This window comes from Ctenocephalides felis, unplaced genomic scaffold (assembly GCF_003426905.1).
Source record: "Ctenocephalides felis isolate EL2017-DRISC unplaced genomic scaffold, ASM342690v1 CF-g0.4_SCAFFOLD_03572, whole genome shotgun sequence".
NCBI classification, from domain to species: Eukaryota; Metazoa; Arthropoda; class Insecta; order Siphonaptera; family Pulicidae; genus Ctenocephalides; species Ctenocephalides felis.
The window spans coordinates 22,125,498-22,148,424 of record NW_020539726.1 but is presented as its reverse complement, the minus strand read 5'-3'; the positions used below and the strand labels follow the sequence as shown (position 1 = coordinate 22,148,424).

The window sequence follows — 22,927 nt, the reverse complement described above, 5'->3', positions numbered from 1 at the left end:
GCATTCTAAATTAGTCCATATTTTATTGATTACCAAATCATGTCTTGCACACAGAAATTTTCAGTCATATTTACCAATATTTAGAATTTTATAATTATATTCTCATCATTTCTTTATCACGTTGTACATTTCGCTTTCTAAATTAGTCCATAATTCATTGATTATCATCTCTTGTCTAGCACACTCTTTTTCCATCTCGGCCACCTCTTCATTTTGCTTAGTAAATAATTCTAATAATGTTGATGGTTTCTGGGTATCTACGGTACTTACAAAATCTTCATATTGATTGTAGCAATTATAAACAGTATCAACCTCTTTTTTAGTACTTGCAACCTGTGAAGAATTAATGTGAATCAATCATAAATGGTATTAGATACTGTAGGTAAATTATAATAATAATTGTCATACATAATTAATAAATAAACACACAAAACACATTTTAATATGTTATTCTCCTACTCGAAATTAAAATTTGTTATATACAATTTTGAATTATTTTTAGATTTTTAAAAATTATGAAATGCTGAAAATGAATGACAAATCCAAAAAAAGAGAATGTGACATATATAATTTAATTGTGAAAAAAAAAACACTGCAGTGATTATTAAGGAATCAACAATTCATGAAATTCTAATAGCACTCCTATGTAAAGTGAAATTTAACTAGTTGGGTGCATGGCACAGTGCCTTAAGGCAAATTGCTGGAACTTCCCTTACCGTAATCAAAAATCTTGGTACGGAACTAAAAAAAATTACACAATATGTGTACACATTATTTAAAAACTCTATAAAATATCTGATAATTTGATGTACATGTCCAAAAAACATTTTTGACCGCAAAAGGACATTTTTTTAACTTATTTTTATTGAAAGTCCATAACCGCTGGACCTGCCTTCCCAAAAATTTAATCAGTTCATCTTTTCAATAAAAGTAAAATCTTTTCTGAATTATTCAAAATGAAAGCTCCGTTCTCTTAAAAACTGAGATACTTTTAACTTAGGCACTTTTTGCCCTGTATCTTCGGAACGGCTAGGCCTGCCTTCGCCAAAAACTAATCAGCACGTCTCCTTATCAATACGAATCGAATGTTTTTTGAATTATTCAAATCGGTTGATCGGTGTTCCCGAAATCGTCGACGAAAATTTGTATCCGCATACACACAACATACATCCATTTTTTCTAAGGTATGCCAAAATGTTCAGAAACCTCTGAAACGTAAATATATATATAAAAATTTTCATTTTCGATTTTTTTGCGATTACTATACCTTACCCTACGGGAAGTTAATAATTTCATCAAATTTTATTGTTGATTATGACAACTCAAGATCAAGAGTTGCAGATCAAAATGTCAAGCAAATTGAAGATCAAAATCCACTATGCACAATTAGACCACACACTGAATTTGAACATTAAATTAGTAGTTATTAATTGTTAAATATAAAAAATGACTAATTTATCAACTTCTAGCATCGCATTCAAGTAGAATAAAATAAACAAATTAGATATTTTATAGGTTAGGCTAGAACTTACCCCGTCAACGAATTGTTGCACAATAAAATCCATGTAGGAAGCAAATTATTAATCAGCAGTCGAGCAAATACTCGATTTCAACAATATCTCTAGACTATAATAATAAGTAATAAAACGACCTTCTACAATATTTATTTGTTAAAGACATAATTGGTCTAAAAACTGTCAGTTAAGATTAGGTCAAATCTTAACAGATCTTATTTCAAATGTCAGATGTAACTCTTGTAGTGTTGGCACCATTGTCTTTGTGTCAAAATTAAAGATCAATAAGATGTTATCAAAATCTTAATGTTATGTTACTGTTAATTTTGTCATTTTAGGATTAATTTTGTTTAAACGCAAGTTTAAAACAAGTGATTTTACAAAATATTTCAATATGAATGCTCTATAGCCAAAAAAGATATGCATGCCCTTTTCCATGTACGTTTTAATTATCAAATTATAATATATGGTTCATACTGATATCATTCTGATTGTTGATAATTTTATTATTTATTTATTAATGAATATTATATATGAAACTCTTGCATTTGATTTATATATACAACAATACATTATAACAGTTTTCGTTTGTTTAAGTTGAAAAAGATGTTATATTTATATTAACAAAGTTATTTATACACATGTTCCTTATCTTTACAACAGAGATTACTTTTACTGAGATAACATTAAAATGTATGATTTTAAAATTTTTACTTCTTATATAATTTTAACTTTATTATAGTAATGAAAATTTTTAAATGACAATCATACAATTGTTTCTTGAATTATATAGATTTATGTGTACATTTTTTGCAGAAATGAATAATAACAAAACTAGCAAGAACTTTTGTTTATAAAATTACTGCCACTGAAACTATGTCTGTTACAATAAATAATTTTTCTAATAATCTTATGGAAAGGAAACGTGTTATAAAAACAACAAGAATACAATATGAAATATATGTAAAATTCTTAGAAGAAAATAAACCATTCGCTCTTGGCAAAACTGATTTAATTGCTAACGAAAACTATTTTGCTGAGAAATGGAATGAATTAACTGCACTATTGAATACCTCAGGCGCTGGTCCCACTCGAACACAACAATCTTGGAAAACGGTAATAAAAATTATAAATTACTTTGTTATAATAATAATAATTATAGTAAATCTTTCTATAAATGGTGAAACAAATAGCAAAATGTTAATATAATTTTGATATAATATTACTTTTTTACATTTTAATTTACTTGCTATTTTGAATTTTCTAAACCATATTCATTATTAATGTTTAGCAAAATAAATTTTAAATACAATAGCGTTCTGATTTAGTTACCATATCGAGCAATTAAGAAAGCCCAGCCTAAATTTTATATATAATTTAATAAAAGTGTTCAATAAAATATCGTGATTAATGTTCTTTATATTTTATTTCAATAGCTGCTATGTGGATGGAAAAATCAAACTAGATCAAAAGCAAGAAAGGTGCAAGCAAATAATCTGTTAAATCATCAAACAGGAAATGGAAGCTTAGTTTTAACAGCGGTAGAAAAAAGAGCTTTGAATGCTTGGAATGGCGTTGAAGAATATTCAGATTATCAAGCTTTGCCCAATGTTCCTATTGGAATAACAATTAAACGAGATTTAAGTTCCTGCCATAATTCACCGGTTAGTTTTGCATAAAGAAAAAAATAATTTTATTATTTAAGCTACTTTTTCTTATTGCTCTTCCAAATATTTGATTTGATTTATGTATTATCTATAATCTATATTCACATATGTATAACATGATAGAATATCTCTAAAATTTGAATATGATTAAATGTTTCAGCAGAATGATGATAATGAATCTAGTGATGAATTTGTTCCTCCTCCTCGGAATAGTATTCAGGAACCTGAAGTCTTTGTTTCAATGCCAATGGACTATGAACAGCCAGGTGTATTACAAGAGGAAAAATACAACAATATAGAATTTGAAAATGGTATTCATTCATTAAGCAATATAATTTTAGAAGTCTATTTATATTTGTTATTTATTTTTTATTGTTCATCTCAAATCTTTCTTTCAGAGGACATTAATAATATGACTGCAATATTGGTAAATGCAACCAACACAAATACAAAGATTATCAAGGAAGTGCACATGGCTACGAGTAGTGCGTTGGAAGCGGTAGCAGCCTCAGTTAATAAAGTTGGTGAAGCTTTGCTTGCATTAGCTCAGGCCCAGCAATTAGCACATACAAATGAGAAATTAAGGTTAGAATTTGCATTAGCGAAAATAAAATTAGAATTAGCTCAGATAAATAATAGGCAACACTAGAAATGATAAACTAAACAAACTAATATAAATATAAATACACTATCACAGTGTATTTATATTTATGTGCAATTTTTTCTTAAGTTAATTCATTGCTTTGATTCCTTACATTGAAATAGTTAATTAAATATAAGAAAAGTTAAAATCAGGTAGAAATAACTTATACTGAAAGTATGACGATATTTTATATTGTTCTACATGTACTGAATGCATATTTATTTTAGTTAGATATTCTTGATTAAATTATCTATGAATATTGAAAACCAATTTCAGTTTTAAACTACTGTGGTATCTCGACAAACCAGTTTAATTCGGTTCATAATCACACATGCATTTTGAATCTCAAAGCAGTTTTTCACATATAGATACATTGAAAGGCTATTAATTCGTTCTAATACTGTATGTGTTAAATTATTTTAATACTAAATTCATAATATTGAGGAAAAGAGTTAAATATGTTAGAACTTTTTTATGTTGGTTCTAAAAGGTCAGAAAACTGCTTATAAATTGTTATAAGGCCTTTAGCTGTAGTTATACTTCTTATAAACTCCTTCTGTTTAAATACAGTATTTATTCATGATGTATTTCGCTTGTACATCTTTGCCCTTCTCATCCTATTTAATTCAATAGACTCGTGTTCTTTCTTGTGACCATGGTTATCAAAGTAAATAAGACGCGAATTTAACATATACAAGTGCACAATCACTTTAATGACAAAAGCCTGAAATATTAATTATGATTATTGATTACGGCTTGCTTATGAATAAATAAATAAATAAATGTATATTTCGATTATCAAAATAATCCTTGAAATATCCGCGTCGGTAAATCGTTATTGAAAAATGATTTTAAACTTAATCACCATATCAAAGCTCATATCTCAAATTGTGGTCTTATGTCTATTTCGAAACACTTGTAAGGTAAGTCGGGGTGCCACTGTATTTGTAAACCAATAACATTATATAAGAAGTGCATACTCAACTTTCGATTTTATATATTATTTTTTCAGTAAACATTGTGATTGCAATGCATATTGACTTTGTATTAGTCAGTATACAATATTGTATACTGATTAATATTCTTATTAACATATGATTAGATAATTTCTTAACTATCATATAAGAGTAGAATATAATAATGCATTTTCTGTGAAGAATCATGGCTATTTTAATTTACTGGCAAATCTGTAATTCAAAATACATACATTTTTTACATATGAATTTTTAATGAAACACAAGTTTGTATAAATATTTTTTTTAATAAAAAAAAATTATATAAACAGTCAATCATAAAATAAACTCTAGATATAATTTAAAACAAATTTTATAACGTATATACAAATTTAATAATTTATATACAAATAAAATTATGACTATTAAAGGAGTACAAATATAATTATTCTAATATATATACAAAAAATGTTTTTATTACCCTTAATATCATGCATAAACAGGAATATCATATAGGAAGTTCATCTAATAATTTTTACAATATAACGTTATATGCAATATCATATTGAGAACTTACATTAAATAAAATTAAATATTTTTAATATTAGGTTGTCAAATATCTCCCTTCCGCTTTTTTGCTCTTGGTTTATAATACAAAAAGGCGGAAGGGAGATATTTGACAACCTATTATTAACAAACGGTTTTTTTTTATATCACTTTTTAAGATCTCCGTTTGAAACCAATTGTTTTTAAATCTACATTAATCTTCTATATTATGTCACTAATTAAATCTTAAAGTATCACATTACAAATTTGGCCACTAGTATTGTTAATTACTTCGGTAACTATATACATCTCTGTCTTCAGAACAATTATCAGAATCTTCATCGGGGTTATTCGATGACGCAGCATTTCTTGAGTTAAAACAATTCATATTGTTAGTATTTGGTGACTGGTAATTGCTTTGAGTTTGTGTTTGAATTGTGCTACTACTGACATTGATGATATTATTGATGTTAAGTACAGTGTATCGGGGCTCATTCTGAAAATTAAAAAATTTGAGTTAAAAATATGTTATAACAAGTATATACATATAGGTCATTGCAAAATAAACTGAACATAAAGTCCTTTCAAAATATATTATTTTGAACTACGATTTTATGATACAATTGTGATAGTATATTATATTATGTTTATTGACAATAAAATATAGAAGTATTATTCAAGTAAGAAAATTCTTACCGAAGATTTGGGTTGTTTAGGTGGTGGTTCATCTTGCTCTTGGACATTTTCAGCGTCAGAATGTCGTCGAATATTTCTATTCTCTTGTTGTAAAATTCCAGCAAAGGTAGTTCTATCATCAGTTGAAGCGGGCGTCCTGCAAATCAAAAATATATTAAAATAAATAGAAGACTCTACATCAAGATGTTGTGAGAATTCAGTACATTTATGGTTTATTTAATACGAAAAATCTATTTTTTTAGCGAAATCGCGATTCAAAGTGAGTTATGGACGTAACAGGATTTTACACTCTTTTAATCTCAATATATATGACTAACTATAGGAATTATAATGTAAATAACTTACGGAGTCCAAGGGCTTGGTTGTGTAGATTCTCCATCTGGTGAATTAATAACATCACCAGCACCTGGTCTCGGTGTCGCCATTGAATCAGTGTGGTCCTCTGTAACAGCTGGAGGCCTGTAATAAGAAATAAAATCATTGTTCGATTATATATATATATTTTTAAATATAAAACTCTATTGATCTAATACTTACGTAATATAATTCGGAGGTCTATAAGGGACAGCTTCTTGGAAATTATCAGAAATTCGTGGACCCTCAGCAGCAACATTTCCTGGTGTATATGCAGGAGGTGAATCACGTGCAGATGAATCATCAACTGTAAAATTTAAATATATATTAACAAAAAAGAATTATTTCAATTCTATATCAATTGTTTGCATTAAATTAAAATTTATTTACCAAAAGAAAGTATACGTTTTTTTTAAAGCTAACAAATTGATTCTTATAGTAATGAGCTTATAAATATTACGAATTTATGTTCTATCATACATAATTTACCAGTTACCGAGAGTTCTAAACCAATATTATCTTAAATAATCGGAAAAGTTATTTTGAATTATATTATAATGAGCCTCAATTGTTTTTACTCATTACAGATTCATGGACCCATAGTCTTTACCATAAATGCAAGAAGTTAGAGTAAAAGTTAAATGCCAATGAACGGGTTTTTACAGGTTTCAATTTTCTTTTTCTCAAATGCACTACCCAGCAGTGCTTGCCAATGAGTACTATCTCATTTTGTCTACGAATTTCAACCACTTTAAAACTGAATTGCGCAATAAAGATAAAACATAGGTTCTTCATACTATGTGAAAAAATTGCGTAGTGTGTTTACGTTATTGTCAAGAAGAAAAAGAAATGCTATAACTTTAATACTCCCGCCATTTAGAAAAAAACTTAGAATTACCACGACGATTGTTTCTTTTGTGTGGTAAATACCAATGAAATAAATGCAGGCAATAGAAGCAAATGATCATAAACCACAACCCCAAAGGTATTTAAGTCTACTTCTGACCAGATACACAACCCTATCCATGCTAATGATGAACAACCTAGAACATCATCATCTCCTGCCTACCAAGTAATGGATGCAGAAACCAACGTTTAAGACAGGAAGAATTGAAAACTTGAATTGAAAAACTTGAAAAATTGAATTTGATGTATTTGATTTGAATTCATCACCTGCACTTAAATTCAAAACGGTTTTTGGAAAATTTTGGAGATATTACCGAAGAGCAGGGCGAGAGTATCCACCAAGACATCAGGACTTTGGAGGAGCGATATCAAGGAAGGTGAGACATCCACATGATGGCCGAAAATTGTTGGAGCTTATCAATCGAAAATCATATAAAAAGACTTTTAAAAGCATAAAATCTAATATGTAGTATTTTTTATTCTAATTTGGGGTAAAACTAGGATATTGGCATATCAGAAAAACTAGAGCTGTTAGCAAATTTCTGCCACTGTTTTCGTAATCAGAGCCCTCGAATTACTTAAAAACCATCATAACATCTCAGAAAAAAAATTTAGTGTCGTCCAGTGTAATCAATGAGTCTCCAAAAAACATGACAAAACCACCATTAAAATAAACAAGATTGTGACAATGACGCTCAACATCTGACTGGAGTGTGATTATGGCTTTCTTCGTGTTATATAATCGCGAAAATGTTACTAAAACTAGCCAATTTTTAAATACTGTGTCATTTTGTCCATATATACCATATTGTTCGTATATCCTCTAGTAATTGCCATAATTATAATTCTTGGCAAAAACCTACTTGAAAAACTCATTTTCAAAAGGTACAATTAGATTTAAATTAAATACTGTCAATTAAAACATATATTATTAATATATGTATATTCAACTTACAGTATGATCCACTTTGAGAATAAGCATGGTTAATTGCATGCTCAGGCGCCATCATCGGAGCACTTGGATCATTCATTCCGTTTGTCTTCTCAGGAATTGCAGTAATTTCGTTTATCTTCCTCGCAACACGATACTTTACGACGAAACAACCAATAATTGCAAAAACCAAAATAACACCAACTACAGAGAAAATGATTATCAAAAGTGTGTGATTCGAAATATCTTGTTTTGGAGTATCTTTGTTAGAGTCGGTTGATGTGTCGTGGCCTGAAAACAGAATAATTGTTTTAGTGAAAAATTAGTCCGACCATACCATGCTTCATGCAATATTTTATTTTGTTTACCATTTTGTTTTGGTTAGCTTGCAAAAAAATAAAACGCTGATTAGTTGGTTTATGTATCTATATAATTGCATCAACACATATAGTCCATGGTTTTCATTTGCAATGAAATTTTAAATGATTATAATTTTTTTTTTTTTTTTAAATATCTTAAAAAACGGGTAAACCGATTTCAAGAAGTTAAAAGGGTGTTGCATTTGGTGAAATTTGATAAAGATCAGCCAAGCCGTTTTTTTAGATTTAGCAGATAATTGCAATTTTTTTATCAATGCTTTAGCAAAAAAATCCTGAACCGATTTTGAAAATTCAGAAAGATATTAGTTGGACATCGTACTGATTAGTAGCTTTTGGTAAAGATTGGCCAGGCTTTTCTTCGAAATTAAGTCTTGTTTTTTTTAATGTTTTTGACGAAAATTTGTATGATGATATAGAGATGGTATGGAATATAGTTCATGGTGTAAATTAACGTACTCAAATATTATAAGAATCTTACGAAAAGTGTTTGAATTATAAAAGACATCAAAGTTTGCAAAAATGCTATGTTTATTTCATTCTGAGTTCTAAAGTACACAAACAGAATGAAATGTGTTTAATATTATAAGCTTGTTTGGAAGATATCAATTGGAAATTGAAAAAATCAATTGCGTTGATTAGTTTTTGGTAAATATTTGAAACTTTTTTTTCGCAATAAACAGTTGAAAATTTAATCTAAATAGCTAATTTTCAATTCTTGCCGATTAAGTCGATCAAGAAAAAATGCTACTTACAACTAGTTAATTAATTAATATAATTATAATTTTTAAAAAATCAATTGCGTTGATTAGTTTTTGGTGAAAATCTGAAGTTTTTTTTTCGCAATAAACAGTTGAAAATTTAATCTAAATAGCTAATTTTCAATTCTTACCGATTAAGTCGATCAAGAAAAAATACCACTTACAACTAGTTAATTAATTAATATAATATAATTATAATTTTTTTCCTTACCTAAATCATTTTCCACGCATCTTTTTCTCCCAGTATTAAATTGATTCTGAGGGTCGTTTTGGAATCTGAAAATTCAATAATTATTTAAAAAAAATCTTTAAATGATACATAATATTTTTTGGGACTCTATTTGAAATTAAAAAATTAAATGTGCATAATTGAATACCAAAGTGAATAATACTGTAATATAAAATATTTATAAATTTTGTTGGTTTCATCTTCAATAGAACACCACATTAAATTTTAACTAAAATGTTTATAAAACAATAGTAATGAAAATAATTGGTGAAATAAATTAGACGAAAGAGGGTGTTGTACAACATACATTTTGAACGAATACAATGAAAACATTACAAAGACAAAAAAACTTTGCCTGGAATTCCTGGTGAAAGATACTTATGTGAATTAACATTAACGAATCCAGAAATTGAAAGTGATTGATGTTTGATTGTGGATAGAATGCACTTCTTACATTACAAAAAAATTATCTATTATATTTCAAAAATATTAATATAATTATTTTTACCCCGGTAAGCACTCTCCACAATCCTTTGGATCTTTGGCACATCCTGGTGGATTACTTTGTCCATATTGGGAACAGTCCAAACATGGGGTACAATGTTTATTTCGGTAGCAGTACTCATTTCCTAAACAATCACTATTTGATTGGCATTGTTTTAAGGCTAAACTGGAAACTACAGTCATTAAGCAGAATAGTATCAGAGGCATTGTTAATCTTTTTGGTCCTTTCATTATGGTGAATCTGGAAGGAAAAAAGGTATAATTTAATAATATTTTCTATATCCCATGATAAAAGATAGCTATATGACTTGATATCATTTTTACTAACATGATCTTAGACTAGAATCAGAATAATCTCAGAATAATTATTAGATGAGGGAATCTAATGGTAAAACTCATACTTTGCAAGTATATTTATCTAATTGCAAATATTGCAAATTAATGGTGAATTTATATATATCCCAATTCTCAATAGTTGTGGATTGTACCGTAATTATTATTGTTTGGACATAGTTGTATTTGATGGCTAATAAATTATAATTATGAAATTTTATGAATGATGAAAAAATAACAAATAACAAACAATTTTGAACTCTTAATTAATATAAAAAAGTAAATAAAAAATAATTGATCTTTTATCAACTTTTCAATATAACAGTTTCCGAGTTACTTATAAAGCTTCACTAAAATTTATACAAATAAGTTATAAATATTTTACAGTATGTAATTGCACAACTGCAAATGAGATAACAATAATTGCATCATTTTGTTAAAAGGACAATGCCAAGATAAATAACCAGAATAAACTAAATAGACTAAATTTAACCTGACTAGACGAAATTTAACCTGACAAAAAATGTAAATGGAATATAAGTAAATTATAGAATACTGAAGTATTCAAAATTTGTATGCTTATAAGTTATCACACTTTCGTTTATCAAAGTGTCGATATAACGATTGAAGATATTATTTACCTTAACTTTTTATTAAAATAATATTTATTTTAGTACTAATAAAATTAATAATAATAATAACCACTTGATTAAAGATAAGAACACAAAATGATCCTAAGCAAGCACGTGCAGAAGAAAAATTAAAGCAAGCTTGAACAAGCTCAACATTGAAAAAATAGTTTGTGTATTTGTTTAATGATATCTCTATCGTTTTTTATGCTTAGCACATCAATGTTTATTTACTTGTTTTTCATATATCATAAGATAAAGATATTGAATGCGTTATGAATATGCAGCGATTACCACTTTCTTCGAAAATAAATAATTTAGATCAACTAGGACACCTAGTCTAATTATAAGTGTAAGTGGCGTCATGCAAGTTGTAAAAACTTCCCAAAAAAAGTTTATGTTCTAGCTAAAAATCTACCTTGCTATTTTTCCTCGACGTCTCGAAGGCTTAGTACATAAACACGAGTTCATATCGAATTTAGTATTAGTTAAGTTTTTGAAATCGTACCAGTGGTTTTTGAAAAAACGTCGACGAAAGGTCAAACTTTTGGCCCGAATTTTGGTCTCGCCGAGAAAACATTAACATCAACAAGTCCAACTTGGTAAAAACAAACCTTTTCTTCGGAAAGTTAATAAATCGTTAAATTATTCGCGGTATACAATATTATAGCTTATAATCGCTTATAATATTTACCTAGCTTTTTTGAACTTAATTTTAGATAAATATTTTATATAATTTTTATCTAATTTTTTTCTAACAAAGCGTTTAAAATAAATGAATATAACTGTTCAAAAAACATTTTGAATTTTAGAAGTCGAAAATTGATTCAAAATTTAAAAAAAAAATATGTGTAATTATTGAAATTAAATAAAAAATTGTATTTGTTAAGTAGAATTTGAATAAAAATAAAGCAAAATAGGAATAATAGAATTCGAATAGCTGAATTGTATTAGGAGTAAAAAGAAAAAATATTAGAACTTGCCGAATTTTAAAGAAGAATGAAGAAAAAAATGGAGTGAAGATAAAAGTTGAATAGAATTAGAAATTTGAAAAAAGAGCAAAAATTGAAGAAAAATAAGAAGAAGAAAAATTAAGAGGAATATTGAATAGGGTATATATTGAAAATGATATAAAAATTGAAATATATGTAATAAAAATGTTGTAGGTGGCTAAATTTTAAATGAATAAAAAAATAAATAAAATAGAAGTCAAAAAATCAGACTTGCTATAACTAAGTTTGAGCTAAATTATATACGCAAAAACAAATTGCTGGTAATTAACTACAGATGTTCAATTTACAGCAAAATAACAAATAAAGTGATCTACGTGTATACATATAAAATTAATCAAACGAAGAAACTTTTTTTTTAACTTCCCAAATGAGAAGTTTATGTTTTCATTAAAAAAATCCGATTCGCCTATTTTATGTTTTACGACGTTTCAAGCCGATTTTTATTGGCGATATATATCATGGGCTTATAGAACGTACTAAAAGATTACGTCCTTACGACAAGTAGTTAAATTTTAATAATTTATCAAAGTTTGAGAAAATGAGTAGATTTACTTAGTATGACTATAGAGTACATGGTCTTAATGAAACACAATAAACCATTAAAGTCTTATGGAAACTCTTTCAATTATAAAAATTATTGATTTTTGAAAATTTGCTTTTAGAAAATACTCCGAGTTATGGTGTTCGTTCGTTTTCAATTGTGTGTAATAAATCCACTCGGAATACTTTTAATCACTCATGATTTAATTTATTTTTTATTGATAAAGTCGATTATTTACACATTTCGGAAAGTTCATGTAACTTGCCTCAAGGCAAAATATCAATACCAACTAGTTATTTTTTTTTTTAAACTATGCGGTCTACAGATCAGGTTGATGTAGGGCGTAGACTGAATGCAATAATAGAAACTTGTTCGAACAAACATACTACATCTTACTCCCTCTGGATCCTATCTCACAATCAGTATAGCTGTTATGGCGACTTAATCTATAGTACCCTGGCACAACCGTACCCAGTCTCCCCTATTATTTCTACAATCGACATCGCGAATGTTCTAGAAATAAATCGCGATATCGCGATGACGAATCAATATAAAAAGCTTGAGAGATAACGCTTGCGATTCAACCACCATTATCAGAAAGCAATGAACATAATTCTTATATTAATACATATTTTCTTTATTTGTGTTCATTTTCAGCTAGCAACAACTTTTAACCTATACTAATGAATTATATGTCAAACTAATTGCGTATTTCAATTAAAAGCTTGAGAGATAAAGTTTGCGATTCAACCATCCATTATCACAAAGTATTGCAACGTAACAATTCTTTTATACTAATGCGTATATCCTTCATTACTTATCATCTCCAGTTAGCAACAACTTTTAACCTATAATAATGAATTATACGACATATTAATTACAGTATAATATTATATAAATGAATTTTTTCAGAGCAAAGACCTACGACATTCATTAATTGCAGTCGTACGACATAACTTATCTGTAATATATAATAATTATAATTGTAAATCTTGGTAATGGATGACTTTTAATTGTGATACGAGTTGTAAGTTCAATAAATGCTATAAATAAATCAAGAAACGTAAATTAACTCAACTACCCGAATGCCTAAATTAAACTGAAAGTTTCTGGAAAAAGTTAATACAAAGTCAATAGGATAACAAACAAATTCAACAAGAAATACTTATAATTAGATTGTTTTGCGTTATACATAATATAAAACAGCATATTTTATGGGAGTTTTTTATGCTGATGACAAACTATAGGTATTTCTTCTTTAAAATTAGCTTGTTATCATATTTTTTATTTAGTTAGCTGTGTATTGTTAGTTTTTTATTTTTGAAATACTATACTAAATCCAATAGCTTTGTTTTAGTGTTGGGTTGCACTAATACTTGAAATTAATGTTCGGTTAAGCAAATGACTTAGAATGAACAATTTAATCTTAATAATATTTTATTATATTATGGTTTATTATTTTTTGTTATCATTAACATCCTAAATTCAACTTTTCAATTAGATATACAGATTGCAGAATAAAATTAAAATTAAGAAAAAAATGATCAACATCTTAATCGGCACGATATCAGAAAAATTTTCATGTAAGCCATGGTAACTATCTTAGATAATTTAGTTAAAAAATTATCAAAAAAATTTATGGTATCAAAGAAAAAATAATTTTTTGCCAAAATTCCTGGAAAACACTATTTTTTTGATATAACTGACATGGTACTATATTTAAACATTTTTTTCTTTTACCAAGTTGACAATGTAAGACATATATGTCTGATATATGGTTCTGTATGAAAAGCTTTTTAGCGTCAGACACATATGACTGACATGGCAATTAACGTGTTAATTCAGTGAGAAATAACTTACTCAAATTATTGATTACATCAAAAATGTTATAAGCTGCCAAGTGGTTTTAATCAGGTCTATTTTCATACAAATTGAAACATTTAATTATTGTTATTTGTAGCATTTTCTGACAAATTAAATGCATTTCCTGTAAAACTTATTCTGACACAATTTAATTCAACTGAAATCTGAAATGATATATATACAATTTCAGAATTATTTAAGATTAGACAGATAGGTAAAAGACAATAATGCAGATTTAAATATTTTGTTGTCTCTAAAAAAATTAAATTAATAAAATAATATTACTTACGAAACGTATAAACCCTAGACAATATTAGAATACCCCGTGTTCATAACTTTAAATATTAATCAAACGTCATTTTTGACATCACGAGTCTTTTGATTGGTAGTTCTGTTTATTTGAAATGTCAACAATCGTCTTGAAGTTGTAGTCAATGCTTAAGTAAAAGGCAGCGATGAAGATAATTTTTTTTTATTCTATTTTAAATTAAAATGGAATTAATAAACTAATTACTTACAATTATTATTATTAATATTACTTACAAACCGTATAAAATTTATACGTTATACTATAAATTTCAAATATTGTTCAAACGTCTTTATTGACATTACAACTCTTTTAGTTGGTAGTTCTGTTTAAAGAAATGTCAACTAGAAGTTGCAACTTGAAGTTGCATCAAAACATTGCCAAAACGCTTGAAATTTAGGTTATTAAAGTTTAAGTTTTCATATAAAAATAAAGTTGAAAATAAAAGAAAATATTTCGCGCAAATTATTTAATTTGAAGTGTTATTTTTTGTAGTGTTTGCAAATTTATGGTGAAAGCTTTAGGCGCAGATTTAAACCCAAAGTTTTATTTACGGTATGTACAATAAATATACCTTGCTACTTTTTGGCATATTACGTGATTTGGAAACAGTTCAGGGTTTAGTTCCAAATAATCTTAAAAACTCCTTCGGGAAATTAATAAAACGAATTAGCCATTTTTAAATAAATATAACGATTTTAATTAAATAAATATAACGACTGTAATTGAATGTAATGATTTTCTCTCAGAAATGTTAGAAACATTTTTTTTTACAGACCATAGTCCAAGTGTTTCCAAGTCGCCATATTTGATTGCTTTTATATAAAAAATGTAAACCGAAAACTGGATGTAAATGCATTTTGACTTTCGATGCACTTACAGAACTTTAATGAATTTTTATGAATACTTTTCATAAGACTATAATATTTTAAACTTGCGGTTTGGTTTGGTTTGACTGTCAACTCTTTGACTATCAAACAAAATTCCAGAAGAGTAAACTCGAGGTTCTCTTTGTTAGAGCAAGTTGCATAAACTTCCAGACATGTGTAAATATTCAAGTTAACGTGTTTGCGTTCAATAAAAATTACAGCAAGGTATAAAAATTGACATTCATTTTATTTTTAAATTGGTGCTCCGTATTTTCTAACAAACACCCTTTATAAGGATAGTCAGATTATTATTTATTTTTATTTATTCATTGTTTTATTGACTTTGTATACGAATACATAAGTCATTTACAAAATATTTAAGTCTAATCGCAATTACACCACTTATATGTAGGTATATAGGATATATACAGTATACAGTTGTAGTATATATATTCTATATTTCAGTCTATATTACAGTATAGTATATATATTCTAAGGATAAGGTAATACGAAAATACTTAAAGAATCAGTTAGTCATTGCCTTAATAGGTATAATAGTTGCATAAACGTAAGTTATATTATAATATTATTTTTCGTTTTTTTTTTAATAAGATTTATAGAGAGATTTTTAAATTATTAAAATCCGAGCATCTATTTTTAAGAAACAGTCAACGAAAAACATACACACAAATGCATGGATTATAATGCATACATATACTTTTTCCATATTTGGTGTCAAACGATTCACATTGAGTTGAAACGTCGAGAAAACATAAAATTCGAAATAGGATTTTCTGGCAACAATATAAACTTCTTATTCGAGTAATTAATCAAGAATTTTTTGGCATAATATTTGATAAACTAGTGGTGCATAGCAATCTGCCTTAAGGCAAGTTGCTGAAACTTTCCGTTTCGAAAATTACATTTTTTGTAAAAGATTCAATTTGTAAACTTAGAAAAAATCTGATTTGAAATTTTTGAATCGCGGTGTTTTAGCTGCGTAGTGACAAAATATCGAAGCGCGTAAGCGCCGCATCGCAGACGTGTAAACATTAGTACGGAGCCCAAAATGTAAACAAAATTCGTTCTCATTATTAAAATCTCTATAAAGTATCTAATAATATGATGTGCATGTCTAATGATCATTTTTGACCGCCAAATAGCATTTTTTTCCATTGGATCTGCGATAACGCTGCACATGCTTTCCCAAAAAATCATCATTTTTTCCCCCGCATCTTCTTAACGGATGGATCAGTCTTTACGAAAAACTAATCAGCACGTCCCTCCGCCAATACGAATCGAATGTTTTTTGAATTATTCAAATCAATTGATCCTGCTTTCCCAAAAATTTCATCAATTTTTGCCCCGTATATTCGAAACGGCTGGACCTGCCTTTGCTAAAAACTAATTAGCATGTCTTCCCATCAATACGAATCGAATGTTTTTTGAATTATTCAAGTCGATTGACTCGTGTTCACAAAACATACACATACATTTTTTCTAAAGTACTCCAAAATGTTCAGAAACTTTGAAACGCAAAGATTTCAAAGATTTCATTTTCGATTTTTTTGCGATTACTATAATTTACCCTACGGGAAGTTAAAAATTGGTTCAGGACTTATATTATCTACGTCAAGGAAGAGAAATATTTTTTTGCTCTGTAGCTAATAGTGATATTAGTAAAATCGAATTCTTAATATCGATTACTGTATCTCATTATGCAGCATAAAACATGATCAGCATTTGACAATGATACAATTCTAATAACAAGTATGTTCTAAAAGTCGTAAGATAATTGTATAATTTGTGAACATAATAAATCTGTTAGGAGTCAACAGCAATAAGACGACTCGTTGGCATAGTCTCCATTTAGACTTCTACGCAAAAGACCACAAACGTCAAAGTACACACGATTTAATGCAATACACATGTTAAATATACAGTTTAAATCTTTTCCATCGTTCTTTACTTTTTTGTTACAATTTTTATGCACTTTACTGAGACCGTAATAATATAAACGATGACACCACAGCGATTGCACTTGGCTCTGAGCCAAAGGGAAAACCTAACGCGAATAGGTACGAGTTATATATACGCGTTTAATGATACTGAACAGATATATTGCTGTTTTAATTCGAAGGTGACATAATATTACACGAAAATACGCATAATATATTTAAATGCGTACATGATCATAATCATAATAAGCATAAAAAAACTGGAGCAACCGCCTTCACAACTTCATTTTACTTTCATCCATCTGCCTAACATCGTACGAACAAATACATGTATTGTTAAACATCTGATGATCGTGTGGAATGATTGTACGAACTTGGCATACTAATTATAGGCTAGTTTCAGATTAAATGGTTGCAAATAAATTTTTAGGTAAGCTGGCCTAGTCTAATTGGCCGATTCTGCCACACAACAGACCAATGTTATGGCAAGGCCATGTTTCGCTCCAAATTCCATACATTATGCTACTGAGTCATACTGAATACAAGGGCCAGCGGTGGCGATACCCGTTAGAATGTGAGCTAATACCAACTGATCCCATGTTCGCTAGTTCGATTCCCGCTGCCGCCAAGCCTGACATCAGGCAACTTTGATTTCAAATTTCCACTTGAGGTTATAGATCTCAAATATAGCCTCAAGTGAAAATCGCCTCTCGTGGGTATAATTGCATACACATATAATAAAAATGTCAGCAAATACTTACGAGTATAGACTAATCATAACTGGACTGAACAACTACTGGGTTGCCATCAGTTCAAGATTCATATAATAAGAAAAGTCAAAACAATTACTGAATGACTGACTGAGTCACTGACGTGACAGATTGTAATTAAAATAAAATTTAAAAAAATACTGAATTTGCTGTGCATTCAAGCTTTTTACTCTTAAACTCCAACGTCACTTGTATACTATGAAGCTAGGTCAGAAAGGCGCTGTTATCTAAGATCGTTTTTTGATATTTGTGCGGTTTCTAAGTTAGGTTTTCTATCTGACAACCTGAGAAAAACGCCTGACTGCACACCAACCACATGGATTTTGTCAAATTTAGTATGGAAAGTTCTTCATAACATAGCCTTGCCATAACATCGGTCTGTTATGCGGCAGAATCGGTTCATAAGAGGCCGATTCTGTCGTAAGATAGACCAATATTATTGCAAGGCGGTGCTATGTAGCAGTATTCATATAAAATGGTACTAAAAACTGTCAAAATCCTATGTGGTTGCTGTGCAGTCAGGCGTTTTAGACAGAAAACCTGTCTTAGAAAACGCATTAATGTGAAAAAACGATGTTATCATAACTGGATCTTTGAGATATGGCTTGATAACATATAAGTGAAGTTGCAGTTTGTGTAAAACGCCTCATAGCACAGCAAATTCATGGTATTTTGACAGTATTTAGTAGCATTTTGTATGAAAACTGGAACGTAAAATAGCCTTGTAGACAGTTTAGATATTTTTCAGTAAAAAAGTTTTTTGATCCGTTCAGAGCTAGCGTTTGGCATTTGTGGAAAGATAAAAAATCATCCCAAAGAGGTAAGATGTTTCTGCAGAGGTAAAAAGGCATCTTAAGCTCATGCAAAGTTATGAGCAGTGTCAAAATTGGTTTGTCAAACTTCGTTTAGGTTATTTTTCAGTCAAAGACGAAAATCGCTTTGGTCGAATTCAAGTTGATTGAAAAGAAATTGTCTACTTTGATCCAATACAATGTTATTCTCAAAATTTTGATTCACTTGTCGCTAAATTATGAACTTCTAAAGCACAATTTCATTTTTACCTATGTTATTTCCATAAAAAACCTTGGTTGGAGTATGTAAAAGTTAATATTAGGAGCTAAAACTTTCGAAGATTTTTTTTTATCAATTTGAAAGCATTTGAGCTCCTGGGAGCAAAGAAATTCAAAAATATAAATAAAGGATCAATATACATACTTAAAATATAAATTAAAAATGTGTTTACACGTTTACAAGTAAAAATACCCTTCCCCGGAAATTGCTGCATTAAATTAAAAAATACATGTTCATTATTGGATAAATCTTAATGCCAACCGTTGGGTTGCCATCTAAAACGACGCGTAAAGATGAAACGGTGCATGGAGCTGCCATGTTCTGATTACTGTTAAAAAATTAGAATTATAATTTGGAGAATAAATTCAACCTTGATAACACTGACCTACATCTACAACATATGATATGCGCGCTTGGAATTAATTCTTATCAATGAAGTTCAACGACTATATCATTATGATACAACAAGCACTGCTATCAAGTAAGATGAATATTTTGCAAGTAATGTAATAGATTAATAGAACAAAAATACAATTCTGTGATCTATCAAAGGAAACAAGAAAAGGCTCTATCAAAATAATTTCTAAAGGTCTCTGCAATTATATTTATTAAATAATTGTGGTTGTCTACCTAATACCGTGGCTTTCATAAGCTCAAAGAGTCATGAAAACCACTAGAATATTCAGGCTAATAGGAACTAATATGATTTTAAAATCCATACATGATGTCAAGGTCTCAAAAACACACAATTAAACACATTTTTAATCCGCCATTTCAAGATGATCAATATTCTAGTCCTCACTTTTATTTGGAATTTCCTGATCAAAATATTTCATGTTGAGAGATGTCGATATCTTGTGCAATAGAGCACTAACCTTAACTGCGTCAAAACAAATTAAAAAAAATCTAGACATGTTAAAAAAATCAATCTAGTCCATACAAAATATTCTTAAAGGTTATTAGTCAATTTCTCTTAAAAGCTTGCAATTATTAAGAAGTACACAAATTGTACAACGATGTAATTTTGTTCAATTGAATTGAAATTATTTTAAAATTTACATTTCCGTCATAAATTAAACTTTTATGTAGTTAATACAAGTGATGAATTTTCAATATATTTCAATATATTTTTAATAAATTGTTGAAGTCGTATGGCTTTTATACCTCCAATTAACTCTAACAAAACATTCCAATTGCATGAATTTTTTAAAGATGCATTACATCATCAATAAATTGGCAAAAAAATACAAAAAGTATAAATATTTGCCACGCCGAAACAAAAATAAATTTAAAAAATTATTCAATTACAACTTTAAAATAATAATACGTCATAAAATTTAAAGTTTTTATTGAACTTTGATCACTTGATTTTACGTTATCTTCATTTTAAAATCATTATAATTTCTAGATGCTTCCGAACAAAAAACGTTTACAAGTATTAACTGTTATAAGTGAATTATCTATATTATTAATTTGGTTTGTAAAATACATAATCACAAATCTAAATATATGGATCAATCATATTCATTGTTATAGTAATATTATCAATAAATTTTATACATGATTCTAAATAACATAATGTTATTAACAAGTTATGAATTAGCAAACTATATTATATTAATGTATAAAGCCGATTGGCATATAAATAAATAAATAAATAAATAATGCATTGCCACGAATTATTATTAAAATGAGAAAAAATACTACTATTCTGTAATTAATGTTTGGTAGTCCTATACTAGTATAGATAACATTGAAAAAAAAGGAAGAAAAATCATAATCAAATAATAATAAAGGGAAAAAAGAAGAAAAATAAACGGATTAATTATGATGATCAAATAATATTCTGAATAAATATTTCTTCTACATATTGTGTGTAATATTTGATACAACAATTGGTTTAATTTAAGCTATCTTGTTTAAATGATAAAAATAAAATTTTTAGTATATGTTATTAAAAGGTATATCTTTTTAATTGATTTTTACTATATTTGCTACATATTTGGTTCTATGGGGATAAAACCCAAATAGGGTAAAAATGTAATTTTTGAGTATATATTATTAAAAAGAATATATTTTTAATTGATTTTCACTGTATTTGCTATATAGTTGTTGCTATGTGAATAATCTTTCTTTGCCATGAGGTAATATCAACTTAGACAAAAATATTTTGAAGTAATGAATAAAAATGTTAAGTGATACGATAAATGATAACTTGGCGCCGGCAAATAAAAAGCAAAATGGTAGATAAATGTATCAAATGTATCGCATCACAAAATAATAATACCGTGTTCTCTTCAAAGATAAAAAAGGTTCAATAAATATACTCACAATAAAATCTATAATTCAAAATTGGCACTCAAAAAGATATTTCACAGAATTTAGATTTTAGTATTACACGATAAAATAAAATGTCGTTTTTTTTAACACCATGTGCATAAAAATATAAAGAACAAAAAGACAGAAGATCAATAAATGTTGCAAAAAGGTAAAATATATGAAGAATTTCCATTTTGTTGAATTTCTGAACATGTTTATTATCTGGGTAAACTAGAGTTCACTTAAAACTTTACACTAACTTGTAAAAATTATTAGTACTGTAGCAATTTCTCGTTTATTTTTAAACACTACAAAAAAGTGAATATGATGTTACATTATAAGGAAATAAATTGTCTGTTTTTTTTTTTCAAATATCATATTAAAAAACGCGAGAAAAAATAAAATTAAAAGAACTAAAAATTAAAATTAATGATTGTTCTGGAAGTTAAAATATCTGAAGACGTATGAAGATCCAAAAGCACAAATTTTGAAGTTCAAACTTAAAGATTACGTTACGTATTTTATATTTCTACATAATATTGATGCTACTCTTTGATGGAATTTATGGCGAAGATAAACTTATAAATTTTCACATATCAGTTTATAAAAATGTTAATTACCTTGGTTTTGTAGACAAAAGTAAAATAATGTACATTTTCATCCAAAACTAGCGTTCACTTAACTATAGTTTAGTACCACTGGCTTATGATGAATAAAAATTATTGGTACTAGAACACAGTCCACTTTTATTTTTAAACAACTGATTATTTTTAAACACTTTACACAACAACTTTAATTGCTATCTATCACAATGTAACTGATTAAAACCGTTCGAAAGAAAATTCTAGAATGACGATATTTTTCGATTGGAAATAATGATATATGGAGAATGAAATCTCCCACTCCATTTGATCAATCCCAAAGTCACCAGTTTTATTTGGAGGAGGAGCTTCCAGGAGTTTGCACACAAAGATAATTATAAACGCGCGAAAATTATAATCATATCAGTTTTAAAGATTGTAATTGTATTGTAGATTTTTTCATACATTTCTTTATTATATAAACAGATTTGATGACCTGCTTGCATTTGCGCATTATGGAGCGCCAATCACGTGAGGCTTAAACGGGGAGGGGGGTTTCACAAAAAATTACGAGATATCACTTGAGGAGAAG

The 22,927-nt window shown here is 28.0% G+C and overlaps 2 protein-coding genes across 2 annotated transcripts; one reads left to right on the top strand and one right to left on the bottom strand.

Annotated features, from left to right (window-relative positions):
- Nucleotides 1-1,847: 1,847 nt before the first annotated feature.
- Nucleotides 1,848-3,830, top strand: LOC113388212. The gene is made up of 5 exons (XM_026625613.1): nt 1,848-1,952; nt 2,331-2,630; nt 2,951-3,178; nt 3,342-3,492; nt 3,580-3,830. Exons 2-5 carry the CDS (start codon nt 2,391-2,393, stop codon nt 3,828-3,830), a joined length of 870 nt encoding a protein of 289 aa, XP_026481398.1. The 5' UTR covers nt 1,848-1,952; nt 2,331-2,390.
- A 1,680-nt stretch (nt 3,831-5,510) lies between these two features.
- Nucleotides 5,511-22,551, bottom strand: LOC113387864 (protein CLEC16A homolog). Its single transcript, XM_026625249.1, has 8 exons — nt 22,375-22,551; nt 10,086-10,322; nt 9,560-9,624; nt 8,235-8,501; nt 6,557-6,680; nt 6,365-6,478; nt 6,020-6,155; nt 5,511-5,819 (listed from the first exon to the last, which is right to left on the bottom strand). The coding sequence occupies exons 1-8, from the start codon at nt 22,413-22,415 to the stop codon at nt 5,607-5,609; spliced, it is 1,197 nt and encodes a 398-aa protein (XP_026481034.1). The 5' UTR covers nt 22,416-22,551; the 3' UTR covers nt 5,511-5,606.
- Between the last annotated feature and the right edge of the window lie 376 nt (nt 22,552-22,927).